Source organism: Dioscorea cayenensis, chromosome 13 (genome assembly GCF_009730915.1).
Source record: "Dioscorea cayenensis subsp. rotundata cultivar TDr96_F1 chromosome 13, TDr96_F1_v2_PseudoChromosome.rev07_lg8_w22 25.fasta, whole genome shotgun sequence".
NCBI classification, from domain to species: Eukaryota; Viridiplantae; Streptophyta; class Magnoliopsida; order Dioscoreales; family Dioscoreaceae; genus Dioscorea; species Dioscorea cayenensis.
The window spans coordinates 622,756-647,680 of record NC_052483.1 but is presented as its reverse complement, the minus strand read 5'-3'; the positions used below and the strand labels follow the sequence as shown (position 1 = coordinate 647,680).

General features: G+C 36.5%; 2 protein-coding genes across 4 annotated transcripts; both read left to right on the top strand.

Annotated features, from left to right (window-relative positions):
- Window positions 1-12,708: 12,708 nt before the first annotated feature.
- Window positions 12,709-18,764, top strand: LOC120274690 (BEL1-like homeodomain protein 4). Of its 3 annotated transcripts, none has more exons than XM_039281219.1 (6): window positions 12,709-12,958; window positions 13,105-13,295; window positions 13,512-14,920; window positions 16,409-16,794; window positions 17,569-17,629; window positions 18,142-18,764. In XM_039281219.1, exons 3-6 carry the CDS (start codon window positions 13,607-13,609, stop codon window positions 18,700-18,702), a joined length of 2,322 nt encoding a protein of 773 aa, XP_039137153.1. In that variant the 5' UTR covers window positions 12,709-12,958; window positions 13,105-13,295; window positions 13,512-13,606; the 3' UTR covers window positions 18,703-18,764. The 3 variants fall into 3 exon arrangements, with proteins under 3 accessions (XP_039137153.1, XP_039137152.1, XP_039137154.1); XM_039281218.1 differs by having other exon boundaries at window positions 13,105-13,370; XM_039281220.1 differs by lacking the exon at window positions 13,105-13,295.
- A 3,081-nt stretch (window positions 18,765-21,845) lies between these two features.
- Window positions 21,846-23,886, top strand: LOC120274514 (EEF1A lysine methyltransferase 4). Its single transcript, XM_039281060.1, has 7 exons — window positions 21,846-21,973; window positions 22,067-22,163; window positions 22,244-22,382; window positions 22,475-22,557; window positions 22,950-23,084; window positions 23,181-23,285; window positions 23,417-23,886. Exons 1-7 carry the CDS (start codon window positions 21,876-21,878, stop codon window positions 23,546-23,548), a joined length of 789 nt encoding a protein of 262 aa, XP_039136994.1. The 5' UTR covers window positions 21,846-21,875; the 3' UTR covers window positions 23,549-23,886.
- Window positions 23,887-24,925: the final 1,039 nt, after the last annotated feature.

The following is a 24,925-nucleotide window of genomic DNA, read 5'->3' as shown; positions in this document are numbered from 1 at the left end:
ATTGGTTATTAGTTATAATATTTAATTATAATAATTAAAATGAATAATTATATTTATAATATTTTATAAATGAATAAATTAATTATTATCAAATAAAAATCTCATTGTTTATGCAATGTTATTATTTATTTAGCATTAAACAAATATGAAAATAGCATGTAAGTAATTTTAATTATATTTCATCTCATTTATTCCAGTAACTAAACGCAACTTAATTATTAATCAAGTTTCAATTAATAATAATATAATTAATTATTTTAATTAACCATGTTGCTAGGAAATATGATTCCATGGTTCCAAGGAAAGATCTTAATTATAAGGAATGAATGTGATGAAGTTGAAACAACTATGTTGTGAGGAAATGTGTTTGAAATTACGCGACTCTCTTTCTTTATGGAAAACAAGGGTTGAAAAGCAAATGAACAAAGATCAAAGTCATTGCGGACCGGAAGACTGGAATTAGTTCACAAAACCTAAAAAAATTCTTATTTGTTATAAACAAATATTTTTAATGGATGCCTACTGTAGCAATTTCACTGTAGCAGCCGGCAGGCCACTATAGCAACTAACTGGATATCTAACTGTAGCCGGCCGCCCAACTGCCCATGGCGACCTTCGTAATAGTCTTTATGTGACCGGCCGTACTGTTATTCTTATTCCACCAACCGAGAGTATTTTTGGACGGCCGTCGGATCGAATCGATCCCTGGCCGTTCATTCAACTCTTGAACCCCATATAATACTCTCATTTTGTATATTTTGTGACATATAGAAAAAGAGATAGAAAGAAAAGAGAGAAATAAAAAGAAGAAAGAAGTTAAAGTTTAATTCTTCAGGGTTTTTGGGTGTTTGGTAAATACTGGCTCTTCTATCACTATCTTTTATATTTATAACATATATTTTTAACACGTTATCGCGACGAATTTGCTCATACGATTTTAATTTTCGACTCATCTAATATATATGTTATATATGTGGAATCCATTTCAACATCGAATGCAGGGGAAGGATCGATCAGGGTAATATAATACTAGCAAACCATACATTTTTTTCAGTCAACAATACATAAGATTTTCTTAGAAGCATACATAAAAAACATACAGTACTAAAGCCACTAAGGCTAATATTGCCAGTACTTTTAAAATAAACAAGAAAAACAATAATATTATTATTACAATGAGGTTTCCATCAAATCCAAATTAGCAAGCATCATCTCTTCACAGGGCGACTATCCGATCCCAAGCGATCGCTGACTAAAATCGGTAAACACCTTTTCGCCGCCCCTTTTTCTCCGTCCATGGCTGCAACCTCGGCCGACTTTTCTCCGTCGGCCCCTATTTTCTTTCTCTCCACTATTTTTACTTCTTCTTCCCTTTTAACTTATAATCACTTTCAAACAAATTTTTAATTCCCCAATGCTGCAATAATTGCAGCGTATGAACAGTACCGTATACATGAATAGTGCCGTATATATGAATAGTGTTATACATGAATGCAGGATCAGATATATATGAACAAAGATAGATGCTTTATATTTTTATTCTATACTCTATTCTAATTACATGCTATATTATTATTTTGAAGAAAAATGGCAAATATTGCAAAAAGAGAATTCGAGGTCCCTTCAAATCTCTGGGAGCAATTATATATCATCGGAGCCTCGATATCAAGCTTTATCTCGAAAGCAAGAAACCCCGAGTAAAACTATCGAGGCTAATAACAATGAGCCTCAGTGATAATAAAGGCTAAGGCTTTAATATTTATAAGACATCATATCGATGATGGCCTCAAGAATGAATACTTGACCATCGAGGATCCACAGTGAATCGCTGTTATCCCCGAAAGAGAGATTTCGAACATCTCGAGAACGGTCTACTTGCCCTAAAGCACGCAATGATTGGTCAAGCCTCGTGTTTCAAGATTTTAAAAGCTGCAAGAATATAATTCGGAAATTGCTTAAAATTGCTTTTCAAGATTGCCTCTGCTGGAGAAACAAATGATGTGAAGGAATGATGCTCGAGAAAAACATTTACAACATTTCACGCATCGAAAATGTTATATTACAACAACAATAGTAGAAAAGAATTTTTACAAAATTCTCCGAATTAATTTCTGTCTCCTTGCGGCGGAGCAAAAACAATGAATTGTTGACGGGTAATCATCAATCTCGACCATCTGGATCGCGACTCATCGCCGTAAAATTAATTTTTGGGCAAAAGAAGATGGCTGGTCGCTGTGCTAGTTTTTAAAAACCATGCGTGGACGAGGAAATTATGGTGGTCGAGGACTACGCGTCGTGGGGGCCGAAATAATATCGACCACGCGATAATGTAATTGATGTACATCAACGTAGCAACAAAAGCCACAAGATGGGGTTAGAGACAAAGAAAGATACATGCTATCGCTATGGCCTCGGAAGGTCATTGGTCCGAATTTGCAGGGACCCCTAAACATTTTGTCCAACTTACCAAGAATCACTTTAAAAATAAGAAAGGTAAAGATATTGAGACAAATTTTGCCGACAACCCCATAGTTGATCCAATCGAGGATAATTCCATAAATAATTTAAAATGTAAATCGAAAAAATACATATTTAGATATGTCGATTCTTATGTACTCAGTTTGTAATATGTCTTTATGTTTTTATTAAATTATGTTTTTTTCTTTGTTTTGTTAGAATATGGTCGATGATGAATCGATTATCGATCATGGGACAACGATACTATTTTGACAAGAAAAATATATTTTATATCCTTATCAATGAGAAAGGCATATATACCCACAATAGCAGTGGTCATCGCACTCGGGTTGAAGGTTCTGGAGAAAGCATGATCGATGTTGCCAAATGGAACATCCTTGCAGATGAAAAATGCTCTCTATTCCCCTAAGTCTAGGGAGGAACCTTTAAGCTTTTAAAGATATACGCCCTCAATGGATATCATTTAGAGACCGTTGATAAGTGAAGGAAAAGAATATCTTTATATTACACAAGTCATTTCATGCCAAAAAGCGCCAGTACTTGAAAGCTTTTCTCAGATATCCTCGTGGATTATATTTTTACACGTATTAAAGTGATGGAATCACATACTGGTATTAACCCTAAGGTTAACGACCCGGTAGATATTTAAAAATATGGCATGAAGACTTGGACATCCCGAGTGCTATTATGTTGCTACCGGATTATTACTAGTTCTCATGGACACCCAATCGAAGGATTATAAAATCCTAACACATAATGAATACGCATGTTCAGAGATGCTCAATGGAAAGCTTAATAACCGGACCTTCTATAACAAAGGCGATCGTGAATCTCCTAAATTTTTTTAGAAAGAATACAAGGAGACATTTGTGGACCAATACATCCGCTATGTGGACCATTTATGGTATTTTTACTGGTTTTTAATCGACGATCGACTGGGATGGTCCCATGTTTCACCGCTGCCTACAAGGAATGTAAGCATTTGCAAGGTTATTGGCACAAATTATCGCTTAGAAAGCACAATTTCGATTATCCCATAAAAGACAATTCGCCTTGATAATGCCTTTGTGAATTTTTCATCAAAATCATTTTTTATGATTATCAGATGGCGCTGAATACATGCCGAGCATCCAAGAGCTCATGTGCATACCCTAAAATGGGTCATGGAGTCATTAATTAAAAGACTCAGATTATCGCCCAGTCCAATGTTATTATGACGTAAACCGCCTACAAGTGCGTGGGGATCATGTTATTTTTGCATCGCTGCAACTTTTTAATACTGATCCGACCCACCGCATGTAATTCATATTCACCACACCAACTTGTTATGGGCAAAAGAGCTCTGATATTTCATATATAAGAATATTTTCGTTAGCAGAGATATGTGCCAATACCACCACCAAATCGTACAAAAATGGGTCCACAACGCGACTTGGTATATATGTTGGTTATGATTCCCCTTCAATTATACGATATTTAGAACCATTAACGTGGGGATGTATTTCATCGCAAGATTTGCATTATCGTTTTGATGTAACTGTCTTCCCTCGCATTAGGGAGAAATGATTACTCAAAAATGAGCCAAAAAGAAATTGATTGGAATGCATCACGATTACATACATATGATCCTCGTATTCATCGAATGTGAACTTGAAGTTCAAAGGATCATTAAATCGCAAAATATTGCAAAATGAAATACCCGATGCGTTAATCGATACTAAAACGGTAACCAAATCATATATACCACCGCTAACGCTCCCTGCAAGAATTGAGATTCCTAAGAATCCATTGAAAAGAAAATCAAGTAGAAAAATAAACCACGACAAAAACGTGGAAGATCAATTGGTGCCAAAAGATTCTACTCCTAGAAAAAGGAAGCGAGAAAAATAAAGATAAGGATCTCCCATGTGAAAAGGGAGAGGAAATTATAAAACCCTCGAACAAGTTAATGAAGAATCAATGGGGATGATATTTCCGAAAAATGTTGAAAATTCAATTTGCTATGTAGATGATGGTCAAAGATTGAATCGGCATGAGACCGAAATAAATGATATATTCATCTACAATGTGGCTACAGATATAGAAATAAATACCGATAATGATCCGGAGCCACGATCCATCGAAGAATGTCGACAAAGAAATGATTGGCCAAAAATGGAAAGAAGCTATCCAGGTGAGCTAAATTCCCTATCAAAACGTGAGGTGTTTGGGCGATAGTGCCAACACCGAAGGGATAAAACCAGTCGGGTTATAAATGGGTGTTTGTGAGAAAAAGAAATGAAAATAAGCAAATTATGAGATACAAAGCAAGACCTGGTTGCTCAAGGTTTTTTTCTCAAATGCCTGGTATTGATTATGAAGAGACATACTCTCCGTAATGGATGGAATTACTTTTTAGATTTTTTTAATTGCTATGGCAAGTAGTAATAAATTAGATATGCAGATTGATGGATGTTGTCACGAAAGAATCATGATGGATTACTTGAAAATGACATATATATGAAAATCCTCGAAGGATATAGAAAAAAACAAACATTACAAATAATCATCATTTATACTCTATTAAATTACGAGATCTCTTTATGGGTTAAAACAATGCGGGACGGATGTGGTATAACCGTCTCAGTGAATATCTTATAAAAGAAGGATACCAAAATGATAGTATATGTCCATGTGTGTTTATTAAAAGTTATACTAACTGGTTTTTGTTGTGATAGCAAAGATATGTGGATGATTTAAATCTTGTAGGCACTCCTTTTTGAAAATCATGAATCGCAAAGATCATATTTGAAAAAGAATTTGAAACGAAAAGATTTGGGAAAGACCAAATTGCTCTGGAGTATACAAATCGAGCACTTATCCTCGGGGAATATTTGATGCATCAATCAACCCTATACGTAGAAAAGGTCTTGAAGAGATTTAATATGGAGAAGGCTTATCCACCGAGCACGCCCAATGGTCGTCCGAACTCTTGATGTTCGAGAAGATCCATTTCGCCCACCGGAAGAAGGAGAGATCATTCTTGGTCCGAAACTCCATATTTAAGTGCAATCGGTGCATTAATGTACCTTTCGCAAATAATACTGGACTCGGATATAGCTTTTGCATGAAATCTTCTAGCAAGATACGGCTTCTACGATCGACACGAAAAGACATCGGAAAGGAGTAAAAAGATGTACTACGTTATTTTACGAGGAACTACGGATCTAGGTTTATTCTATCGACAAGAATCTTCATCCAACCTCACAGTGTTTCTTTGATCGTCGGGTATCCGTCCGATCCTCACAAAGGCGATCTCGGGATCGGATACATGTTTTCTCTGATAATGGCAGCTATCTCATGGCGTTCCACAAAACAAAACTCTTCTGACTACTTCATCAAATCATGCTGAAATTCTAGCTCTCCATGAAGCAAGTCGTGAATGCCAATGGTTACGATCTATGATTGGGCACATACAGTCATCCTGCAAAATTACCATCAGGAACAACAAATGCTACGATGAATTTATGAAGACAACGAGTGCTTTGTATTTCTCAAATACAAGGAGGTTATATTAAAGGTGACAGAACGAAACATATATCACCAAAATTTTTCTACACTCATGATCTCTAGAAAGAAGGCGTTATAGAAGTTCAAAAGATTCAATCCAGTGAGAATCAAGCTGATCTATTCACAAAATCACTTCCTAAGTGCATTCACCAAAGACTTATATACAAAATCGGGATGAGAAGACTTAAGGATGTAAGTACTTCTGATATAAATTAAAAGTTATTTATTTGAGGGGGAGACTGTACTCTTTTTCCCTTCGCCAAGGTTTTTGTCCCAATGGGTTTTTCCGAGGCAAGGTTTTTAATGAGGCAGTAACCCTCAAATGTACCAAGGATAGTGTACTCTTTTTCCTTAGCTAGGTTTTTATCCCACTGGGTTTTTAATGAGGTACTGTTACTATTCCACCAACCAGGGTATTTTGGATCGTCGGATCGAATCGATCCTAGCCGTTCATTCAACTCTTGTAACCCTATAAATACCCCCTCATTTTGTATATTTTGTGATTTAGAAAAGAGAAGAGAAAGAAAAGAGATAAATAAAAGAAGAAAGAAGAAGAAGCTAATTCTTCAGGGTTTTGGGTGTTTGGTAAATACTTTGGCTTTCTATCACTATCTTTATATTTATAACATATATGTTTAACATTATTATTATTTTTTTTTTTTTAAAAAAAGGTGGATATATCACAGTCATATATAAAAAAACAAGGAGTCAATATAGCAGTCCACTAGACGTAGAATTACACACCCAAAACTCAACAAAATGGAAGGAACAACGGGTCTCCTCCTGACCGACAAAAATAAACAACACTACCCCGCAGTCTCCTCCATAACCTTCTCCGTCGTAAAAGTAGCCTCGACCACTCGGGCGAGGGTCCGGTGAACTCTAGGGCTGCGCCGAATGGCGGAAATGGGATCGACCCTCGATCGAGGTCCCAGTGAACTCTAGATCGCTACTGAACGACTTGAAATAGGATCGACGAGTCGATCTCAACCCATCCGGAGCTGCAGAGAACCAAGATATGATGCAGTGGTCAGTCTTAAGTAAAACATCATGCGGGGTAGTCAGATATTCTTCAATTTATTCCAATATTTAATTCCAATATTTATTTATTTACGTATTATCTAATTAAACAAAGATATCATATAATATATCAATCCTTCGTCCATTCTTCAGTTTAGTTCTGTTTATTTTTTTTATCACTTTTGTTTTTTTCAGAATCCTCTTCTTTTTTATTAACTTATTGTTTGTCTTTTTGATTTTTTATTCTTGGTTTTTGTTTTGCAATGAATTAGTGATTTATTTATTTTTTAAAATATATATATCATATAATTATTGGTTCTTATTTTTATTAATTTTTCATTGTGAATCAAACTTGTATAACCAGTGAATAGCATGTGTGTTCAGGTACGTTGAAAATTTAGGTCCGACCGGGTTGAAAGGGAAACACGGCCATTCATCCTAATCGCACGGACATTACGATTTCTGACTGACCAGTTACTGATGTGACTCTGTCCCAAACTTCAAACACTTTTTTACTCGTTATTATATATATATATATATATAATCCCTGTGGGTGGCTGCTGCAGTGCTATGTCCAACAAGAGTTGTTAGCGTGCATTACAATTTTGGGATAAATTAACGTACGAATTTGCATTTCAATTTCCCAGTTAATTATATTTTGACAGATAACCAGTAGCTAACCAATGGCAGACATTCTCAAAAGTCAGATGCATTTGAATTATGTGCTCATTAATCTCCGGAATTAACAGCGCGTGGGTTGGGTTTCAAAGTGAACCTTTTCTGACCGGTCACTGTCCACTCAATTCAAATTTTTGTTCATCTCATCATGACTTTATTTTCAGCGAAATCACTACTCTTGTCTTTGTCTTCATTTTAAACAAAATCAAGGCTGCTTGACGAGCCACTCTAGGGCCACTCAGGATGAATGATTTACACAAGATTTTGTTTTCTCAGTGTCTCTCTCTCACTTTCATTCTAGCAGACTTTGATTCTTAACTTCTATTTAAAAAAATAAAAATAAAAATAGATAAATTATATACATAAAAAAACAACATTAAACATGGATACAAAAAAATAAAACCCACTAGACATGAATATAAAAGAGACCCCAACAACACAATAGTCTAGAAAACCGACCAAGGACAATAACCCAAAAGAAAACTAGCTAATAACCTAATCAGGAGCATAATCACCGGGAGTTACTCCACCAGTGGGATCATCATGAAGACCAGAAAACACCATACTGCAATGAATATGGACCTCTATCTTTCATTTTCATTCGGTTTGTTTGGAATTAAATGTCTATTTAATTATTTATTTAAAAAAACTCTCAAATTTCATTTTAACAATGAAATTATTCTTGAATTCCTAAATAATAATAATAATAATAATTTTGATATAAAAATATATATATACAACTACTACCGCAGGCATCTCTCTGCACTATTTATCTTGTTTATTTTTTGATCTCCAGCTCATAACATTGACAAGTTATATTTTGAAGTAATTAACAAACTTAGGAATATTTGGAAGGATGACATGTCATGGTCGAAGCATGTAAACTGTCACCATATTTCCATTGCTCCAATCTTTAAGAAATATAAACCTGGCCACCTTCTTTGCTTTCAACTAAAAGTTCATTTATTTATTCATCTCTCTCTCATTGTAAAATAAGAAAAAATTAATGCATGCAACCATGTCCTTCTATATATATATTTTTTTAAAAAATAAATACAGATAAACGACTGATTTGTTGAAGAAAAAAATGACAGTACAAAATAGAGAAAAAAAAAATCAACTAATAAGATTAATATGCATGCTCATACATATTGCAATCTTAATTGTAAAGTAAAATCAGCTTCAATTATATATGCATGCATGGTTCAAATTAAGAACCAGCTAGCTCATGAATCATGCAATAAAACTTCTTCACTAATAAGATATATATCAAAGGAAGAAGGTTCTTGTCTGGTTTCCATGTCTCTTTCCCAAACTACACCAAATAAACTTCAAAACTCTTCTTTCTTTCTTTCTCCTTCCTCCTGATCTAATAAACATATACATGGGTTCATACATGCATGCATCAACCTTGCCAACCAGTCGTTACCAACCCACACACAAACACACCAGCCCCAGAAAACAGCTATATAAATCTCGTACCCTACCTATATATACTTTATATATATATATATATATATATATATATTCTCAACCTGCATCTTTTTCTTAATTTTTTTATTTGTTCTCCTCCCCATCTAATTAATTGAGTAATAAGAAATTTATTTTATTTTTATTTGCAAGGATAGCGTGGCTTTGTTTTATATACACAAAAAGTGGTCCCCTGTTTGAGTGGGACCCATGGCTTCCGTAATAAGACGGCAAATGGCATCGCTCCACCCGACTGTGTTGGGCCCCACTATTTGAGTGTTTGTCGTTTTCCTCAGCACCTCCAACGGCATCTCCTCCAAATAAACGGCGTTCTTTCACGTTACGCCGTTTACGATTCTGATTATATATATTATTATGAAAAAGTGAAAAAAAAAAATTGTATTTCTCGGAGGCTATTAGCCGTTGGTCTCCATCAAGACAACACGTGTCGTGGCATGGATCTTTGAAAAGTCATCGTGTAGAAGGTCTTCCTCACGTGCCCTGCCACCTGCATTTGTTGCCTTTTATTTTCTGAATTAATTAATTAATTACTAAGATATATATATATATATATTATATATTATATAGGTGACGACACTCTGCAGTCTGCTCCATTATTCCATTGTTGAAAAGTTTAACATCATAAAACATAGATAGAACAACAGAGGATGTATATATAAAGTAATACACAAGTTGGGATAATATTTGGACAACATACCTAGTCAACAATTATTTAAATAATCAATAAGCGTCTGGTGTATATTGTATTGCCATATATTGGGCCATGGTTAGTATTTTTAAGATATTGTTTGTGACCTGTTCTCTTGATTAGATAGAACCAATCATTCGTTTGATGGCTGACTAGATCACACAATCAAAGCAGCCTCCACATCATTTTCTTTGGAATTGTTTCTGAAATTTTAAATTGTCAGAGCGTGCGTCTCACACACACACACACACAGAGCTAGACTGCATGAGATTTACTTACATGCAAATGATTGTAACATTGTAAAACTGGCAGGTAATTAGTCGCCGTTCAACATCCTCAAAATTCCAAAGCTATATAAACCTAATAACTAAGAACGCAATTCTCAGGAATATTCAAGTATGTGATGTTACATAAAGTCTACTTTTTTTTATCTTGAGTTTGATGTGCTGCAACTTAATAAATACTGCTTAACCCACCTAGACCTTCCTTTTTGGCATCTATTTGTGCTTGCTGGACTGTTATGATAAGCAAGAGAAACTTCTTTTAAGATTTAGGACAAAGATGCATGCATGATTTAGACTAACTTGAAAAGATATATATAAGATAGACGTACACTTGCATGAGATTAAGTTGAAAAGGAATCAAGAATCCAATCCAGGCAATAAGAGGCATGATGAAAGATTCGGCACTAACTCAAACGAACATTATATATATATATATATATATATAGCTATTACTTTGCTAATAAAACCTGATCCAGCACTAACCGGAACAGTAAATTAATTACAAGGTGGAGAGGTGTGTGAGGTGTAGTGAAAAAGGTAGTGTTGGGGTGTGTCCAAATAGAGCGTGCGAACCCAACTTTGGCACGTGAAGTGGGTGGTGCTGGTGATGTTGATTGGTGGTGTGGGGGTGCGTTGGATGATGCTCTCGTGGTCCTATTTTTCCTCTTTGGCGGAGCCTCCTAATTGTGTTCTTGTGGGACCATTAATATTATCAATCAAACCCACCCCCCAAGTCTTGATGCAGACTGGGCCACGCATATATATATATATGGTTAGCCAGCAAACTCTTGTTGCTCTGCTCAAATGCACGAATAACATAACATGTATTAATTAACTTTGTACGCACGGTTAGAGATTGTTAATTAATTAGTAAGAGCTAAGTATACTAATTGGATTTACAGCAAGTGGATCTTTTTTTATGTACATGCGTTCGTGCATGAGACTTGAGTGCGCTATATCACTTTCTAGCTAGGTACAGGAGTTATAGTGAGTGAGGTTCATGTGACGTCATCATCATCATCAGCTCAAAAGGAAACACACGAGTTGGGCAGGTCACCTGTCAATCTGTTTTGCAGTTGAGATATTTCACCGTCCTAGTAATATCTATCTATATATATATATATATATATAATATAATGGTTTGTGATTGGGGAGAGGAGATGATGATGATGAGGAAGAGGAAGAGGAAGAGGAAGAGGAGTAAATAAAGTAAGGTAGAAGGCAATAGGTTCTCGTGGGACACCAGAAAGGTGAAGATGAGAAAAGAGACATGGATTGATATGATAGATAGAGATGTGGATGGTTAGATAAACAGATGGATGCATTATATTAGATGAGAAACATATGGTGTAAATTAATCACCTGCGCTATAAACCATTTCTTGACTTATTTCCAACCTCCCACGCCTGGGGGCAGTTACATGTGACCATCTTCTCTCCCTCCGACGTGCCTACTCTACTCGGTCCCCTCCGCCACGTGATGGTGCCATTGCTCACCCCCCCACCACCCCAATTCCGTTCTGTTCCGTTCCGTTCCGTTCTCTCCTGTTACGATGCATTATAAGTCTTTTCTTTCACCTGTGAGCTAGCAACTTGATTAGTCAGTTAGTTTTTTTTTGCATGTGTGTATGTCTTTATGTACATGTGTACATATTATGTAGGTTCGATTTTGATTAGAATTTACATGCATGGGTCATGCATGGGTACAGTACATAGTACTGTATGGTATATATATATTGCATGTATATATAATACGTACTATATATATATATATGTGTGTGTGTGTGTGTGCGTTCGTTATAGATCGAGTAGTAGTAATAAAAGGGAAGCAAGTAATTAATAGTGTGTGGCACTGCAGTGGTGTGTGTGAGTGTAGTATGTGCAATGTGCAATGTGCAATGTGCAATGTGCAATGAGTGGGTGTGAGGTCAAAATCAAATTGGTCCAATAAATATATTATGGTGGAGAAGAGAAGGCATGAGATTGGCGGGCGAGTTGAGCAGCCGACAGAGCTGGAGTGAGGACCACAAAAGAATAGCCATTGGACGCTGATCCGATGGCTGTGGTTGACATCCAGATCAAATCATCTCCTTAAAAGCCAAGGTGCGCAGGCCCTTTTAAGGTGGTGGTTTGGGGCACACAAACCTTATCTCCTCCTTTTTAAGCTGGCCCTCTCTTACCCTTCCACCCTTCCTTCCTTCCTTACAACTGCACCCATTTTTACATCAATGCCCTTTCTTCCATCAATATTTTATTTATTATTCATTTTTCAATTTGATTTTTATTTTTTTTTTTTATTAATCTAATTAATCAATCACTACTGGCGCTGCTAATCCTATTTTTCTGGTCAACATCATCATCTTATTTACTATTACAAATTATTAAAGAAAAAGGAGAAGGACTAAATTAATTTTTTTAAAAAAAAAAGGTTGCCACCCACCTGAGTTTTAATAAAGAGGTGGAGAGATGGGACCTCGTCTTTTAGGTTCAGGAATGGACGAAAGAGTCCTTCAAGTCATGTAACCATTCGGAGACGGAGTCATTTTCAAGTATTAAAAAATATAGAAAAAAATAGAGGGAGGTCTCCTCTTTTTGTATTTTTCCTTTTTCTCCTCTTCCTCTCATTGCAGACATTAGCTATACAATATATATAGTGATATTATAACCAGGGAGGCAAGAAAATAGAAAAATATTGGCAGGTCTTGGAGGAGAAAGGGGGAGAAGAGAGAGAGAGAGAGAGAGAGGTGGTATAGAAGGAGAAAGAAAAAGAGGTATAGCTATAGCGACCGTTTCTCTTTGGTCTGTCTGATTCCAGCCTCCATTCCTTTATTATTATCATTATTTTTTTCTCTCTTTCAATTGTTTTGTTCTGTTTTTAATTTTTTTCCTTCTATTCTCTTCTCTTTCCTTTTGGAAGGCGATTGTAGGAGAGGGAGAGTGGTACTGTGGAGAGAAGGAGGAGAAGAAGAAGAAGAGAGAGATTGAGAGGGAAGAGGGTGACAAGAAAGATAGAGATGGTGGAGAGGTGGGAGAAGCTTTCAGTCCCACAGGAAGACAGTGATGTCTTCATGGCCTAGCTAGATACCCTCTTTCACCAGGACAACCTAGGTAACAAACCTAAAACAACCCAAACAACAGCAACACCACCACCACCAGTAGAGAGAGAGAGAGATAGAGCAAAGGGTAGAAAGCAGCCTTCCATTCCTTAATATGTTCCTCCTGTTTCTTTCAATCAAAATTTTGAATTTCATGAAAATAAAAAAGTTGTTTCTAATCTTGATTTGGTTTTCTTTTGTTTTGATCGGTGGGGGTTGATGCCGACAGTTGTTAGCATCGGAGAAGATCAAATAAGAAGAAGAAGAAGAAGAAGAAGAAGAAGAAAAAAGAAGTTAGCAACCTATGAGAAGGACGATGCTGGCATGGGAATAGCAAGGCCAGCGTCACATCCAACTTGCTGCTCTCTTCTCTGCCCAACTAAGCCTGACAACGGTTTTAGTTCCTTGAGTTCTATGTCCCAGGGCTTCCATCAGGGCATCTTCAGCTTCTCAGATGGGTTTGATAGGTCCGGAAGCCAAGACCAACAACAGCAGCAACATCATATCGCGCAGCAAAGCCGGAGGGAAAAGCTGAGGGTTCCGCACGGCTTTGATCCTGCCGGCCACCCTCTGGTAACTCCGTTAGAAGAAGGAGAAGACCCCGCCATCTACGAGACAACCGGGGCCGGCAACATGCTGTCGGAGATGTTCAATTTTCCAACACAAGCGCCATCTGCCACTGAACTTCTGGCTAACCAAATCCCTGCCAACTTTCGTCTTCCTCAGAGACAGGCTACAATCAGCGGCTTCGCCGGGGATTGGTACGGGGCCACACGGCAAGGCATGGTGATGGGCAGTAGTAGCAGTGTGAATCCCTTAGGTGACACAACTCCTAAACACCCGCATGACAGTAGTCAGCAGTCGCAGCAGCAGCAGCAGCAGCAGCAGCATGCTCTACCAGGATTGAATGCCGACTCGGCAGCGGCCATGCAGCTGTTTTTGATGAGCCCACCGACAGGCCAGGCACAACATACAAGGTCACCCTCACCACCTCCCCCAGCTCCTCAACAAGCTCTCCACCATCACCATACTTTCCAGACTGCATCTTTTGGGGAGACATCATTTGGAAGAGGAATAGTCGAAGGCCAAGGTTTATCCTTATCGTTAGCATCCAATCTCCAACAGTTTGAGATGGCCAAGGCTGAGGAGTTAAGAATGAGAGATGGGGTGTTGTATTTCAATAACCAGCAGCAGCAGCAACAGCAGCCGCAGTCACAACAACAACAACAACAACAGCAGCAGCAGCAGCAAAGCCATCATCAACACCACCACACTTCTTCATTGCACTTGCAATCCCATGGTCAGGCGAGTGGTCATGGGCATGGTCAACAGGTGCACATGGGCTACGGTCCGATGGGGGTAGTGAACGTGCTCAGGAGCTCAAAGTACGCCAGGCCTGCTCAAGAGCTGCTTGAAGAGTTCTGCAGTGTGGGAAGGGGCCAGCTCAAGGGCAGCAGGATAGGAAGGCATCACCATGCTTCTTCAAACCCTAATAATCCCAGTTCTAGTGCCGGCGCTGCAGTAGCTGGTGCTGGTGCTTCCTCCTCTTCTTCAAAGGATGTTCCTCCGCCCTTATCTCCTGCAGATAGGTTTGAGCAGCAGAGGAAGAAGGCTAAACTCCTCTCCATGCTTGATGAGGTCTGTACTAAGTTTCTCTTCCTCTCTCTCTCTCTCTCTCTATCTCTCTCTCTCTCTCTCCACATACTTTTCTTTTTCTCCTCAGTCTCCGTTCTTTATCTTTTACTCTATAGTACTCTACTGCACTCTCCTCTCTCTCTCTCTCTCTAGGCCTAGGCCCACCTCTGATTACTTTTCTTTGTGGTCTCACAAGGCACACTAGCTGCATTTCTAAGTTCATAGTTAGTAGAATTCCGGCATGGGTGGCCGGCTGCTAAAAACGGAGGTTGTGGATCTTTACATAGGTAGAAATTAAGAAAGGGTTGTTGAGTTGATCTCACGTCGTTTTCTTGATGGTGTTCGTTGTACTTTTGGTGTTTTTCTATAGAGAAGGGTGGCTTTAGAATACTAGTGTTATGTGATGACTCCAATGAGAAACGACGTCCTTCGATTTGAAGAAATCGCCCTTGTGTCTATATAAATGATAAATCCCTCAATAAAATATATATATATATATTTATTTATTTATAGGTCAGTTGGTTGTACTGTGTGCGGTAGGCTATATAGTAAGCTCCAATCCCCAAGAGATCTCATTCGCCCCCAGCTCACAGTAATCCATCGTATAATTGATTCCTCTTTGTCAGTTGACCTTTGCTCTCGAATTTTTTTAATAAGCTAGCAGCCAATTACAATATGAACATAATGTGAACATTAATACCATGATGCTCCTCCACGCAATCATTCCACTGCTGTGAAATCCCTCGATACCTTCTTCATTCATTGGTGCTATATTGGGCGCTGTCATCATATCTGCAAAGGTTTTGCTACCTTTCCATATATCATTTCTTTATTCATAACTGTTTCTATAGTTTAGCACTATTGCGTGTGTCTTTTTGGGATAGAACCACAGAGAGTGAGTTACTATTGAGTTTCTTCTTGGCCTGCCTATGCGTATGCGTATTCCTATGCCTATTACTATACCTATGGCAGTCTATCTATCTTTCATGGGGACTTGCAGCCATGTTATTTATGTTAGGTTAGGTTTCCTCTACGAGACAGTAGCCACATGCAGAAGCACCATGTGTTTTGTTCCTTCTCATCACCATTCCTTCCCGTCTTCAAAAGAAAAGTGTTCCTCCATCGCCTTGCAGTGGGTTCTCTTCCTTTTGTTTTCTCTCCAATCTCGCATTATTGAACATGCCACACATAATACAAAAGCACCCATTAATTATTGTACTGGATTCGGAGCATTTACTGGTCCTCTTCTTGTTTGGGTTCGGTTACTAGGTTTTTACTCCTTCAATTCCTTTCTCTCTGTGTCACATTGAAATAGTAACTCGATCTGGGCTATACAAGACATACATTAAATTAAAGGATCTAGTTAATTATTACAGTTTTGTAACTGAAGAGAATAGTTTTGTATCAGCCACGCGTACACATTTTTCTTATTCTTCTTCTTATAATCTTATATGTATATATATATATATATATATATTGACACGTTCACAGGTGGACAGAAGGTACAACCATTACTGTGATCAGATGCAAATGGTGGTCAACTCATTCGACGCCGTGATGGGTTTTGGTGCGGCGACACCGTACACTGCCCTCGCTCAGAAGGCCATGTCCCGCCACTTCCGGTGCCTCAAGGATGCCATTGCTGTGCAGCTGAAGCAGACATGCGAGCTTCTTGGTGAGAAGGATGGTGGTGGCACGTCAGGCATCACCAAGGGAGAGACACCGAGGCTTAAGTTACTTGATCAGAGCTTAAGGCAGCAGAGAGCATTCCATCAGATGGGCATGATGGAGCAAGAAGCTTGGAGACCTCAAAGGGGATTGCCGGAACGTTCTGTCAATATCTTGAGAGCATGGCTCTTTGAGCACTTCCTTCATCCGTAAGTGTGTTTTTGCTTACTAAATATTTTGTCACTCTCTTAAACTTAAAAAAGGATTAACATTTCTCTCTCTCTCTCTCTCTCACTCTCTCTCTATATCCATAATAATGAATGACTTTTGACAATATATAAAAAGAAACAAAACTTCTTTGAATGACATACTGATCTCAGAACCTGCACTAAAATTGAAATGCTTGTTTCCAACTCCTCCTTATAAGTTAGGTGCATGTAGTTTGCCTTGAAGTAATGAACTTCCCATCCAACAAGAATATGTCTATGTAGCAGAGCAGCATTATGCTAGTATATATCGATCTTTCACTCTAATTCAAAATTTATTTTATCTTTTGGAGTCCTTGAAGGAGTGACGTTTAGAAGGGGCATCATTAGGCCTGTCTTGTTACTTTCTTGGGTTTGACATGAAAGCATTAATATGATGATCATAAACAGCAAGTCAAGAACACTTTCTGTAAATCGGTTTTGCCTTTATCAAAAGATCCGCATTGCATTGTCCTTTCGCATCATCTTTTAGAGTAAAAGCTGAGCAAAAGCCTCTATCTTTGTTCTATTCTTTTTATTAATGATGCAACATGGAAACAAAACAGTTAAAGCACACACATTTTTAAAAACCATGCTTATTATAAGGAGTAATTTTTCTCATTGCTTAAGATAATCAATATTCAGTTCATGATTCATATATAGCTTGTGGTCTATTTTATGAATTTCTGGGCCGAACTGATTTCATTTTGTCCCTTTTTTTTTTTTTTATCCCTTCAGGTACCCAAGTGATGCAGACAAACATTTGTTGGCAAGGCAGACAGGTTTATCAAGAAATCAGGTCCTTCTTCCTCTCCTCAATAAAAGAGCCTTCATCTTTTCCTCTTCTCCTTGTTGCTTTCAAGTTTCGAACTGAGTAAATAGCAATTTGAAGTCCATTTATTATATGTTGTCTATAATAACACACAGACACACAGACTCTTTCTAAACATTAATGCCCAACATCAGCTAACCTACACAGTAGTAATGGAGGTAAAGCTGCATGTACAACTGGTAGTTCATTAGGGGACCACAATATATAGACTGAATACAAATAAATTATATTTGTATATGTACATAATATACACACATAGCATAGTCATATATGCCTACTTGTAAGATATATAGAGTTTGTTTTTGCTTTCTCGTCTCCTTTATGGTTCATTAATTACTATACATTAATATTGAAAAACAAAAACTTGATGAGTTGTTGCATGCATGGCTACACTGTATATAATAATATATATTAATAATATATGAGCCTGAGAATGATCAATAATGAGATGGTTAAATGTGTTAATAATTAATTTCCAGGTGTCAAACTGGTTCATAAACGCAAGGGTGAGGTTATGGAAGCCAATGGTGGAGGAGATGTACCAACAAGAATACAAGGAAGAGGGTGAAGGCAGAGAACAAGGTGAAGGAAGCCACCAAACAGCACAATCACCAACGCAACAACATCAACAGCAGCAGCAGCAGCAGCAGCAGCAGCAACAGCAACAGCATCAGCATCAGCATCAGAGAGCTGAAAACAATGCACCAGAAAACGACTCCTCTCTGGGACCAACCTCCATCTCCATGCACCAACGAAACGCAGCATCCGCGTCTGCAATGTCCCACCAATCCAGCACCGACGACGCCATCCTCGCTGCCACTGAGCCTTTTGTTGGTCCTGACCCTCACGTTGGTGGTCCAGGGGACGACGTGTTCCGCATGGCTGACTACGGCGTAGCCAGCGCGCTGGGTCCTTCAGCCACGCGCATGAGGTTCGGTACTGCCGGCGATGTCTCACTCACTCTCGGCCTTCGGCACACCAGCAACACTTCCTCTGCTCCAGAGACCAACCGGTTTTCCATCAGAGACTTTGGCGCTTAATTATCATCATCATCATCATTATTATTATTATTATTAGGACGTAAGGAAACCAAGTTCTGATAGAATAATACTTTTCAAAGGGAATATATTATTTCAAGGCCAGGCAAAGATCGATGATATTCTCTCAAGTTAAGAAGTCATGATGCTGAGTCTCTCCCCTCCTTTTAACCAATTTATCCTTGTATTTTTACATTTTTACCACAATGTCGTGATAATATATATATATAGTGCCAACAAAAATTTCATAGGAATGTGTAATATAGGTGCTTAGTTTTTGCAGGATCTTCATCTTTCTTCTTTCATTGTAAATTTAAGAACACATACATATTGGTATTGAAAGGATGGTTACTTACTGGTTACAGACTTATAAGTAGATTATTCACATTTTAATATATATATATATATATATATATATATATATCTGTGTGTGTGTCAGTGTGTGTGTGCACATTTGGGTGTGTGTTTGTGGTGTTCTTCCTTTATTTTGTAACTCGTTCTTGTTCTCGTTATTGTTATTGCTATTGTTTTCTTGAATGATTGATGAGTCACCAATCAATGCTTGAAAGGGTGGTTGATTGATTGATTGATTGGCGAGAGGCATATACACATTCATACAATGCATTTGGAACAGGCCAGTACCATATAACCCTGTATTAAATGGCGGTACACCAGTCCCCCATGCCATCAACTCTTGCCTTTATAGTCTTTTTGAATGGACCATTTTCCCACTTGCCAATGCTCTCAGTGCATGTTTGTTTCAATCTTTGATGTTTCATCTGCATTGAAATTTCCTCAAGAGTAGATCTGAATAGAATATTGGATTGGATATATATATATTATATTCAACTAGCTAGCCAGCTAAAACTTCATCCAGTTGCATGCAATTCCAATTCAGTACGTTCAAAGGGCTTTTTAAATTAAATATAATGTTAATTTTGATTAGTCATTGGTGCTAAGACAAATAACATATTATTTATATGGTACAGCATGATACTATACATATTTACCAAATAGCCAATAACTCAAAACTTGGGGGGAAACAAATAAAGTTGAAAAAAAAAAAAAAAGAGAGAAAGAGAGAGATGAGAGAGTGAACCGCGCTCACTTGAGTACTGGGCCTCATCACTGATGGCAGCCCTGACAAAAGTAAAGAAAAAAGGTTTGACAACAACCTGACAAGAAGTACATAGAAAAAAAGAGAGGGAGAGAGTGATCGGCGTTCGTAATCAACCACCAAGTACCAACTATCTATCTAACAATCTATCTATCTAGAGTCACTGCACACAATAACTTGTTTATCAACCATAACAGTATCCAAAGCAGCAAATTCCTGTTTCAAGTAAAGAGAGCAGAAAAAGGTTCTTTGATTCTTTCGTTGTAAACCCAACTCTGACTGTCGCTTAACTTTACTGAACTAAAATGACCAAAATAACACACTTTAATATTTATTAGGTATCCTTTTGCACTGTTTCCTATTCTTAATTTTTTTTTAATTTCATATTTAAACAAAACTAGTAAAAAAATATTTGATATATTATTTTGTTTTCAAAATTTTGGTAACAATTTTCATATTTAAAAAAATATAGAAATAACATTTTTATATTTTCATTTTTTTAAATATTTTTAAAACTCCTTCTTTCACCGTGCACCTCTTTTACTCCTATCTCCGTCTCTATCTGTTCTTTTTTTATTAAATAATAATTTTTTACATATTTATACCATTTGTCTAAAAATATATTTTAAGAAAAAAATATTTATAAAATTTTAATATTTGTCCTTGATATTGTACAAATTAATAAAAAAAAATATGAATTTGAAAAAAATATTAAAAAATGTCATAATAATTTTGCGCTAATCAAATATATTTTTGTTCTTAGCTTTTCTAAAATATATTTGGATTAGTGTATTCAAATATATTTTTATTTTAAAAAAATTGTCAACAAAACAAAATAAAAAAAACAAAAATAAAAAATGATGTCAAACAACCCTTAACATTCTCTTTCCTTGTGCATATGCCTTTAATAGAATTTTTTTTATCTTTAATTTTTAATAAATTTTGACAAGCCACAGACTCTCAATTATTGTTTGATTTAGTTGAATTTTTTATTTTTTATTTTTTTAAATAAATTACTAATTTTCTATTGTTGGGATAATTGATTTACTAAGTATTGCTTGATATATCATTGATAACCATTGCTCTCTCATACATCAAACTATGAGTTAATCATGTTTTAATTATATTTGTAAATATTTTAGAAAAAAACCTTTAAATATAAATTATAATTTATTCATTTTTTTCAAAAAAATATAAAAATAAAAATATTTCATGTGTTCACATAAATAATGTCTCACTATAAAGTTTCAACAAAACCTATCATTTAGATTAAACTTCTTTCTAATATCCATTAAATTATTATAATTTTTTAAATTTTAATTTCACCGTTCCTCACACTATGCTCTTACAAAGACTCAAGTAGCATTTGAATGGCAAAATGAGAATGAAATTTAAAAAAAAAATAACAATAAAAACTTCACAAAATGGAATAAGAATGAAAACTTTGTTTAATTAGAGGAGAAATTTATTAGAAATGTAAAAAATTAAAAGAGTATATATGAGAATATTACTATTATAGTCTTCAAATACTACTTATCATCAATGGTTGTTAATAAAAAAAATATTAATTTTTTTCACAAAAAAAATACTATTTCACACAAGCCCAAATATTTTTTCCTTTGAAAATCCTAGATATGCCCAAATATTTTCTCCTCTGAAAATCCTAGATATCTCCATCATTATTATTTGTTTTACAATACATCTCATAATATGCTCTCAATGAGTAAAAATTATTTCGGTAACATATATCTATATATATACATACTTAAAAAAAATAGATAAATCATATTTATTAAAAAAAAAAAGACTGAATAGAAACAGAATAAAAATACTAGCCCCAAGGGGAAAAGCAAAAATATGCACTCAATGAGTAAAAATTATTTCGGTAACATATATTTTTTTTGGGTAACATATTATGTATCTGTGTATATATATATATATATATTAAATACAATTAGATAATGACAAAACGTATTTATATTTTAATTCTTTTATGGGAAAAAAAAAAAAAGTTAAATGAAACCCTACCCAGTTCGCCTGGTTGCCCAAGTGACGAGAGATGGAGATGGAGATGGAGATGGAAGGCGGCGAGAGAGGCAAGGACAATGGGGAGGTGGCGCCGAGGACTGTTTCCGATTATCTAGATCCTCACTACTGGTTAGTGGGCAGTCTTCTCTTCTCCCTTTTCTTCAACTAAAATCAATAGGAATTCCTAACCTTAATCTATTCTTCCGACTATCTTTACTAAAGGAACGAACGTTTCAAATCGGAGGAGCACTACGAGTGGTTCAAGGATTACTCTCACTTCCAGCACCTCCTTCGCCGCCACATCCATCCCTCCTATTCCGTTGGTCCTACTGAACTACACCCGTTGTCTGTATTGTTTGCGGATTTGTTATCTGAACTAAAGTTGAAATCTTTATGTAGGTTCTTGAGCTTGGTTGTGGGAACTCGCGTCTCTGCGAAGAGCTGTTCAAGGACGGCGTCACCGACATCACCTGCATTGATCTTTCTGATGTCGCTGTGAACAGGATGCGCGAGCGCTTGTTGGTTTCTGGATTACATGGTAACTGTTGATTGATCAAGTGAACTAAATGTACTGCTTTAGCTATTAACATTATGTTTTACTTACAAGCAATCTGATTTTTGGGATGGCAGGCGTCAAAGTTCTCCAGGCTGACATGTTGGAACTACCTTTCAGCAGCCAAAGCTTTGATCTTGTTATTGAGAAAGGAACCATGGTATGCTGAGTCCTAAAAGAGATAATAATTGATCACATGTATTAGTGACATTAGCAAAGTTATTTCACTGCATTGTATTGCCGGCATCCCTGTTCACATGTTTAAATATTTTTTATGATGCTCTGTTTGTGTTTGGTCCTTTTTCTGGGTCTAAAATGAAGGAGAATTCATTAGAAATTGATGTTCTATCAACATGTTAGTGTGGAGATATTTCTCTCATCTTTAGGTGGATATACTGATTTAGGTTTTTTCACTGATAGGAAGATGAATATGAATATGTTATGATGTCTTAAGAGAAATTTTGTGTGAATGTGAAACTTCGCTTATGCGTGTTTTGAATGGTGGTTAATATTTATTAAGATGCTCATTCAGAATCCTTTTGCAATGTTAAGGATGTCTTGTTCGTGGACAGTGGTGATCCATGGAATCCCAACCCTGCAACAGTAAGCAAAGTGATAAAAATGCTCGAAGGTGTTCACAAGGTTTTGAAACCTCAAGGAACTTTCATCTCTATAACATTTGGACAGGTACTAAAACTAATATTCTATCTGTTTTCTTGCATCCCCTATCCATTTTTCTGACATAATGAACCTAATAATGCCTTGGTCTGCATCTTCTTTCAGCCACATTTTAGACGCCCACTATTTGAGTCCCCTGGATTCACTTGGTCTGTTGAATGGGACACATTTGGGGATGGGTTCCATTATTTCTTTTATTTTTTGAAGAAGGTTTGGATAATTATTGCTGTTTTTTTTAATCAATAATGCTGCTTACCTAATCCAAACTATTTTAAGGAGAAATGAGACCCACTTAATAACTTGTCCTTGTTGTTATTCCATGAATTTTTATGTATATACAGGGAAGGAGGTCACCAGAAAGTGAGCCTTGTCATGATGAGAAACGTAATGAGCTTACAATTAGCATGTTACATGAGGAGTTGGAAGATGAAGATTACATTTTTCGGACAGCCATTGATGTAATGGAAAATTGAAGTTGGAAAGATCAAAGAATGGAAACATGAATTCATCTCGTCAAATTAGAGTTGTGCCAAAGATTTAGAGTGCCATAACTTGTGATTAATAAAGGCAAGCATAACCATCTGTATTTTAGGACAACACTGTATATTTCTTTTTTTCCTGCAATTTTTCTATAATGCTCAGAGGACAGTTAAAAACCAGGGCATATGATTTCTTTCTTTCTTTTGTTTTTTTTTTGTTTTGTTTTTTTGTTTTTGTGATACCACTTGTTATTTTAAGAAGCATTGCCTTCACTCAGACTTTGTGGCATTATTGTTAATTCTCAATGCAATTCAAGGTCCAAGTTTGTCAAGAGTTGGATGCATTGCTGCTTAATTTTATGATAACATTGATATATTTTCATGATTTCATTCAAGTTCTAAATCTATATAAATATTTGTTAGGTTATTAAAGACATGCCAGAGAGGCCATGGAAGGAGGCAGTGAAACCCCTTTTTGTGTTTGGTTGCCGTCCAAGACCTCATCCTTCACCAGCCACAACCTCCATAAATAAACGTCAGCGTGTCTTCGTTTGTCAATCTTTTTCCTTTTGTTTTTGTGGATATGGTGGGGATAGAGATAACCTTCATCTTAATTGGTGGCAGCATCTAATTAATAATCCTTTTTCTATATATATATGTCCGCTGGCAGATGTTGGGAAGCCACAGCCTCTGTTCTTCTTCCATACATCCAAACTACTTATCTAAAATTGTTCTTGCTTAGCACCACTGATTAATTTTTAAATCTTTTATTCATTAATTTGGAGGGTAAGCATATATATATTCTGGTGCAAGGCGTGGAATCCTGTAAGACCAGTACTGTGATATCAACTCACAACTAATTAAGCTTGCTATTCCTATTTAGTATTTGCCAACGTACATTTCTCTCGTGCTAACTGCTAAGTTGCTAACCCAAAGATATTGACATCTGATCAGCCGAAATGCCTTTCCTTGCCTTCCTAGCCACCTACTATTTCTTCAAGTCTATTTCCACACCCTTCTGATCACTTGCTCCTCTTTCAGGACCTGATCAAATGCCTTCTTCTGTTTAAGGCTTTAAGCTATACGAGAAAGTGTGATGTTGGGATGGTTCAGTCAGATCCAAGAAAATCATGCACAAACAGTATGGGGGATATATGATTATATGTGTGATTTTGATTGAGCCGTGCCAATATCACTCTTTACTTAGCTTATTTATTTTCTCTCTGATCTGCTTAGCTGCTGATTCTTCAAAAGGTTAATTAGTAAGTACTCATTTCTCGGCCACTTTAATTCACTTTTTATCGCATGTAGATAAATCAAAATAAGTTGTTAGGCCGTTAAAAAAGGCAGAAATGTGCATAAGTTTTGACG

Coding starts and splice junctions, on each gene's coding strand:
- LOC120274514 (XM_039281060.1), top strand. CDS start 21,876: ATGGAGATGGAGATGGAGATGGAAGGCGGCGAGAGAGGCAAGGACAAT. Junction 21,974..22,066: donor TATCTAGATCCTCACTACTG/GTTAGTGGGCAG, acceptor TCTTTACTAAAG/GAACGAACGTTTCAAATCGG. Junction 23,085..23,180: donor TCTCTATAACATTTGGACAG/GTACTAAAACTA, acceptor ATCTTCTTTCAG/CCACATTTTAGACGCCCACT.
- LOC120274690 (XM_039281220.1), top strand. CDS start 13,607: ATGGGAATAGCAAGGCCAGCGTCACATCCAACTTGCTGCTCTCTTCTC. Junction 14,921..16,408: donor TCCTCTCCATGCTTGATGAG/GTCTGTACTAAG, acceptor ACACGTTCACAG/GTGGACAGAAGGTACAACCA. Junction 16,795..17,568: donor TTTGAGCACTTCCTTCATCC/GTAAGTGTGTTT, acceptor TTATCCCTTCAG/GTACCCAAGTGATGCAGACA.